Source organism: Salmo trutta, chromosome 19 (genome assembly GCF_901001165.1).
Source record: "Salmo trutta chromosome 19, fSalTru1.1, whole genome shotgun sequence".
NCBI classification, from domain to species: domain Eukaryota; kingdom Metazoa; phylum Chordata; class Actinopteri; order Salmoniformes; family Salmonidae; genus Salmo; species Salmo trutta.
In genome coordinates, this window is record NC_042975.1 from 11172717 (window position 1) to 11180185 (window position 7469).

At 42.1% G+C, this 7469-nt stretch overlaps 1 protein-coding gene across 1 annotated transcript; it reads left to right on the forward strand.

Annotated features, from left to right (window-relative positions):
• Positions 1 to 250: 250 nt before the first annotated feature.
• LOC115153982 (protein sprouty homolog 4) lies at positions 251 to 5110 on the forward strand. The gene is made up of 2 exons (XM_029699718.1): positions 251 to 419; positions 3178 to 5110. The coding sequence occupies exon 2, from the start codon at positions 3210 to 3212 to the stop codon at positions 4173 to 4175; it is 966 nt and encodes a 321-aa protein (XP_029555578.1). The 5' UTR covers positions 251 to 419; positions 3178 to 3209; the 3' UTR covers positions 4176 to 5110.
• The last annotated feature ends 2359 nt before the right edge of the window (positions 5111 to 7469 follow it).

Here is a 7469-nt window from a genome sequence, read left to right on the forward strand (position 1 = left end):
CATAGCCGGCTCTTTCATGTAATCCTCTCTGACATCGCCATTGTGACAAAAAAACTCCCAATTCTTCCATTCATGAAATCTTGGTATCACGCTTGCGCAATGAAATTCGGAGTCCTCCCATTCATAAAAACGTAACCCCCGCATTTGAGCTCTGAGACGTTGTGCCCTCCCATTCACAAAAAAACCATGTCAAGGCATCTGCGCAGTACGTTCTCTACCCTCCCATTCATAAAAACCAATTTCCCCATGTAGTTGCAACGTCGTATCAAAAAGACCGTGTCCTCACTGCAGTAAGCATCGAGTGGATAGTGTTCAATCATTTTTGGATGTAGTGTTTTTTCTTTACTTGGGAGAAATATCTTTGGAATATACATGCAGTCTTCGAGCTCAACAGAGAAATGCGCTGCTAGTCTGGAAAAGTAAGTTATTCTATCGGATTTATAATGACGTTTTTGACATGAACTACATAAACCATAGTAGCCTATCACATTTTTGGTTAAACAATTTCGAATACTGGTGTGTACATCAGTTTTGTGGCTTGCTTGGGTGCGCTGAACATTTATTTTTCTCTCTTGCAACAAGCTGTTCCCCTATTTGTACTTTGTGTCAATATTTAACCATGGAAGCTACTGGAGCAAGGTTGTGGACAAGAGAGGAGTAATAATGAGAGCAGATGAAATAAGAGAGCCTAAATGCTGACTTTTGTTTTACCTCGTTCATTTTTAAAAGCGTTATAAGCCGTTTATACACATCTATGTGGTGGTTAAAAACATCAGCCTAACGTAGGCTATTAGTTACGGACTCGTTGTGTCTTTGCCTCTGCTGCTGATCATTCGCATTATCGAGGCTGGTTGCGTGACGCTTCTCTGCAGCGTTCGAGCTGGCACATCATGTGCATATGTCAGGTGGTTTTGTCATCTGTTCCTTTAAATAACTACCCGTTTTAAAAGAAACCGTTTGTCCAATAAAAATAACCAGCGTTTTGGTCTAAACTGCCACGCTCCTTTCATAAACCAATAGCCCACACTATAGCCGCTTGCGCGTAAAAAAATATCATTTTAAGACGCCGTAGCCTATATGTTCTGGAGATTTGGCTATTGTGAATCACTTGTCGAATGAAATGTTATCATCATGTCTCGATAAATATTTAGTCTGATTTTACGTTTATTTTCTATTTGTAATGACGTGTCGCCTCCGGTTATACTCACTTAATTCACCGACGCTAAGGGGAGGGAGGAGGGAGACACTGTAGCCCACCTACCTACGGTCTCTGGATTCACTGGCCCGGATGATCAGGAGGATTTGCAGATCTGAGAGACGCAGCATTTTGCTCACAACTATATTCAGGTTCCGTGATTATTGCTGTGGCAAATTACCTGACAATCGTATCAATATTTAACTAAAAATGTAATGAATTCCTTTATACTTTATCATGTCTGCCAGCTACAGTGGTAGGCCTGTAGTCTACCACACTACATTATAGTGTCTACTATAAAGTAACTACTAAGTAGTAACTGTTGTGCCCTGTATGACTATTGGGTCATTAAATAGGACTTGTTGGCATTTATTGGGACGAATCTTGTCCTGGAAGCAGCTCTGCAGCGTGGTCACTCGCTGGCACAGCCACGAAGTCATAATTTTAAACCTAACCTTAACCACACTGCTCACTTTATGATTAGTCTTACATTAAGACCAACAAGCTCACTTTTGTTTTTATGATTTTTTAAAACGAAATAGCCAATTTGGACTTCGCACCTTGCCCAAACCGCTCAGCTCTGCCTCCAGGACAGGATTCATCCCAATAAACGTCAACCTGCTTACATAGGTGCCATTATAGTCTACCTACTAATTCTGTGTTTCTTCCTTTTTAAGAGTGATGATGGGGCATGCTAGCTCGTATTCATGCAACTATGTCTCTTTTGGCGCATGCAGAGTAATGTCCAAAAACTAGTGTCCGACTCTTGTGAAGATCAGATGGGTAAAGAGGAACATGTTATTTGTCACTATGGAGAATACTTGTTAGTTAGGCCCACCCAAAGGTTTCTACTCACAGCATCATAGTTATGAATCATTTTTACACTGCAAATTGACTGCAGAATCCCAAACAGATAAAAATGCTTTCAAACATTGATTACATCAGGATACGATCACATATGTCTCTCTATTTACATGTCGGAATACTTGGGAACAGATTTTCTAAATTAAAATCACTTTGAGGAAATTTCCTGGTGATTTTACAGTATTTTATGTCCATCAACAACAACAAAAATTACATATATTTTGCTCAGAAAACTTGGGGCGCCAAATAAAATCACCAGCGAGCTGAATTTGGCCCGCGTGCCGCCTATTGCATTTTTGTCTAGTCACCAAACATAAAAAAGCAATATCTATTTCATCAATGGTCCTTTGGTGAATGTGTTTATAGCACTTGAAGTCATGTGTTATAAATCTCATTCTGATCTTTGGGCCCCTCTTCTTCTGAATATAATTTGGCATAGGCTTTATTTGTTAAAGCATTCAAGTCTTGAAATTAATGTTGACGTTGTGGTATTTTGTCTTTTGAGAAAGTGTGGAACATGAATTGGGTAAATTACATATTAATGCGCAACATAATGTGGATTTTATTGCATTTGAATACCAGGTATTATTAGAATGTTTATATATATATATATATATAAATAATGTGCTTAAATAATGTGCTTAAATATAATATATTTAAATAATGTGCTTGTTAATATTCATTATAAACTGATACAGGACGTTCTCTGAATGTAACTGTCATCAGTACAATCGGTTGCTATGAGTCATTGTTGAGAATATATACTCTATGCTGACTCACGTCTTGTACAACCACTGACTAAGAGTCTTGTGTTAGATGGGTTTGTGTACAGATGTAGGTTCATCATTTGATCACTTTTTTGTTGCTGAGAATTTCCCTGCAAAGCAGGAAATGCAAACATGTAAAAATACATCTAAAGTTTGTAATTTCCACTTGATTTGCCCTAACAAAACATCTATCAGCACCTACAAAAATGTCCATTAATTATAATCCACATAATAATTCACATTTCCTGTTGCTGCAGGATTATTTTCCTGCTGTAGCAAACTAGCTCAAATTAAGATCCTAAGTAGGGTAGCCATTCCAGGAGACTGACTGTTGTCTCTATGTTTCTGCAGGACTGCTGGATGTTGAGCTCTCTGTTTGCTGTATGAGGGACACAACCGCACAGATGGAGTCGAGGGTTCCCCACCACATCCCCGGAGTGTCTTCTTCCATTATATCCCAGCCGTTGCTGGACAGTAGGATTCCCTATGGAAGGCTACAGCACCCGCTCACCATCTTCCCAATCGACCAGATGAAGTCCTCTCATGTGGAAAACGACTATATTGACAGTCCCGCTGTGGTCTCCCAGCAACCCCTCAACCAGAAGGCTGTCAACAGGGGGCCCCACGAGGCACTGCTAGGGGCTCCCCACCTCCCCCAACTGGCGCGTTGTAACCCTTACAATGCCACCACACACCCCTGGATAACCTTCAGCGGGCGGCCCAGCTCCATCAGCAGCAGCAGCAGCACCTCGTCAGACCAGAGGCTGCTGGACCACGCAGCCCCCACCCCTGTGGTGGACCACAGCTCCACCGTAGTCACCACCAGGACCCCCTGCTGCGAGCCCAAGGCGCTCACCTCAAAGCCCCTGGATCTAAAGACTGCTGCCCAGGGGGCCGCAACGGTTGACAAGAAGCACATGCTGCTGTGTGAGATTTGTGGGAAGTGCCGGTGCACGGAGTGCACCCTGCCCCGGACCCTGCCCTCGTGCTGGGTGTGTAACCAGGAGTGCCTGTGCTCAGTGCAGAGCCTGGTGGACTCAGCCACCTGCATGTGCCTGGTCAAGGCCATTTTCTACCACTGCACAGAGGACGAGGATGATGAGGGCTCCTGCGCCGACCGCCCATGCTCCTGCCACCAGTCTAACTGCTGTGCGCGCTGGTCCTTCATGGCAGCCATGTCCCTGGTGCTGCCCTGTCTGGTGTGCTACCTGCCCACCATGGGCTGTGTCAAACTGTCGCAGAAGTGCTACGACAAAACCAGCCGCCCGGGCTGCCGCTGCAAGAACTCCCAGCAGGCCTGTAAGAGCATAGAGGCCAAGGCTGCAGGCCAGGAGAAACAGGCCTCATGATAGTCATTGGCTGTTGCCTTATCAATACCCTCTGGATAGGACAATCCCCCCAAACCCTACCCGCTGGATGACTTCCAAAAAACCATGGTACTTACAAAAGGGTTTACACTTGTCCTTCTTGGTTCGAGTGATGTTATTCCACACGAGTCAGAATAGGTCTGTCTGCTCAATTGGTTGTCCTAGACAACTGCTTGCCTCAGAACCCATCTTTATAAGTATAACAGACTTGCAGATTTTGTTTCTAAAATGGCTGAAGGCACAATTCATTATCCCTCTATACTGCTCTGCATTTCCAGCTTCATCATAGCTAGCTACTCTATGACACATTGGACGCCAGTTGTTGTTCTCCTAAAAAAAAGAAAAGAAAAAAGAAGCCTGCTCCAAAGCAGTTTCCCTCTGTTTATGCAAACTGTTGATTTCCTTTTGGGTAGTAAAGGATACTTCAACTGAAACAGCCACCCACTCTCCCCCATATATGAAAAGTTTCAGTCCCATACAAGCCTTCCTGTTGCTAGCTTGATGTTGAGCTCGTTATGTCAAGGTGGAAAAGTGAGAGGTAAAGTCGTGTGGCTTTGCCCATCTGATATGTAAGGTCATACCACAACTGAGAGAAAAATAGTGTTTAGGATTGCCTGACTTGATCACTTTCCATTTCCTTGAGGGGATTTTTTAACCTAGCTTTTACCAATCACTTCAGAATAATTGCACGTCATGCCCTGCATGATGTGACGTAGTGGTTAACCCCAGTGCTCGACGTGGATGTGTTGTAGAAAAACCTCCTCAGGGATTGTTCCTCATCAGTAGAATTTTGGTCTAGCGCGTAAAAACTGCCATTAGCCTAGTTGACTTCACTTTGCACAAGAGGCAAAGAACAGTTTAAAAAGGGCAAAAGGGCAATTGTGAATTATTTAGGAAGAGTAAGTTAAGAGAGGAAATGGAGGGAAAATACACTCTTAGAAAAAAAGGTGCTATCCAGAACCTAAAAGGGTTTTTCGGCTGTCCCCAAAGGAGAACCCTTTGAAGAACCCTTTTTGGTTCAAGGTAGAAACATTTTGGGTTCCATGTAGGACCCTTTCCACAGTGGGATCTACATGGAACCAAAGGGTTTTACGTGGAACCAAAATGGTTCTCCCTGGAACCAAAAATAGTTATCTTATGGGGATAGCTGAAAAACCTTTTTGGAATTTTTCTGGAGTGTAGCGTTTTCAGGAAGAGGTAAAGTGAAGCTGTAGCATATCTAGCCAGCCTTAGTTAAATCAAACCTGCCACTTGAACAACCTTTTTAGATGAAGCAAACCCCTTATGATGTACTGAAGCACAGTATTAAGTATCAATGCTTAATGTATTTTACATTACTCTGTGAACTACTTTGAGTCCACATTGTATCAAATCAAATTTTATTGGTCGCATACACATATCTAGCAGATGTTATTGCGGGTTTAGCAAAATGCTTGTGTTCCTAGCTCCAACAGTGCAGTAATATCTAACAATACACAACAATACACACAAATCTAAAAGTAAAAGAATGGAATGAAGAAATTCTCATAATTTTTGCTGCAGTGTTGAGTTTGTCGTCTGTTAGAAATATTATTTATCTTTATTTTCTCAATCTATTTTTGTGGCTTGCCTGGAGTACCAATGACTTTGCCAAAGGAGTTTAGTATAGCTTGTTTAGCTGTCTTAGGGATCATATTTGTTATGCACTCGCCAAATTGTCAGAGGGCAATTGCTCTTAAAGGTGCGGTGTCCTTTTTATATGCCAAACTGAAGTACGCTTCAGGTTGGCATAAAGAGATACCGTCGTTCCAAAATCTACACATTTCTGTCACGTTGGTTCTAAGGTCCCCCACTAACATTAGGGCCTGTCTCTTTTACATTTTTGTACTTGTCTTGTTGCACAAAGCAGAAAACATACAGGAAAAAAACACTGTTCTTAGTCTTGAATGTATAAGGCAATATTATTTTCAAATGTTTGCAATTAAATCCAAGGGAAGGTGCCAAAACGGGGAATGATGTTCTGACTGGCATAGCCAGGGAATATTTGTTAATGTGGTGACAATATGTTATAGAAATAGACCTATGTTATAGAAATAGACCTATGTTATAGAAATAGACCTATGCAGGTGATATGATGTTGTAAATAGTTTTAAATGTCCTTGAAAAACTGCATGGTACATTATAACTACAATACAAAATATAGATAGAGATATAGAAATATATTTTGAGGGTAAAGATTTGAGGTTGAGGGGAAGAGGGAGGGGGGAAGACAGATCTTACTATCATAAGCACTTGATTTAGAAAAGTGTGCCCTGCAGTAAAAATACCTCTGTTTATGCTATTCATGCCTCGTTAGCAGGATACAGACTAAGCTAATTCACAGTTCTTCAGTGCCCCTGCAACTGTGCAATCATTGAATCCACTGAAGGAATACAATTTCGGCCTATCCGGATCAACCCATTTCCCCCTGTTTGTACTTACACAGTGTCGCAACTTTTTTTTCCTCCCCAAGTTTTCCGACAAATACCCTGGCCTTGATTGACAAATACCCTGGCCTTGATTGACAAATACCCTGGCCTTGATTGACAAATACCCTGGCCTTGATTGACAAATACCCTGGCCTTGATTGACAAATACCCTGGCCTTGATTGACAAATACCCTGGCCTTGATTGACAAATACCCTGGCCTTGATTAACAAATACCCTGGCCTTGATTGACAAATACCCTGGCCTTGATTGACAAATACCCTGGCCTGGCCTTGATTGACAAATACCCTGGCCTTGATTGACAAATACCCTGGCCTTGATTGACAAATACCCTGGCCTTGATTGACAAATACCCTGGCCTTGATTGACAAATACCCTGGCCTTGATTGACAAATACCCTGGCCTTGATTGACAAATACCCTGGCCTTGATTGACAAATACCCTGGCCTTGATTGACAAATGCCCTGGCCTTGATTGACAAATACCCTGGCCTTGATTGACAAATGCCCTGGCCTTGATTAACAAATACCCTGGCCTTGATTGACAAATACAGTTGCTGTCCATAAACTTGTCAAAACCACCATGAGGAAAAGAGAACTCTAAAGCTACGTTACTTTCCATTCCATCTTGTTTAATAGTGGATCTCTTTTGTTTCTCTGCCTTTTTTTCTCAGTCTCTCTCTCACACTGTGGCTTGGGTAAAATCCTTAGCCCCAAACTACATTAGCGTTATGTGTTTGGTGGCCTGTTAAGGTATTGAATAATCACCAACCATGACAACTCAATAATGAAGCCTTTTATTTTGTTAGAA

Excerpts from the sequence above, each read along its gene's own strand:
- LOC115153982 (XM_029699718.1), top strand. The coding sequence starts at position 3,210 with ATGAGGGACACAACCGCACAGATGGAGTCGAGGGTTCCCCACCACATC.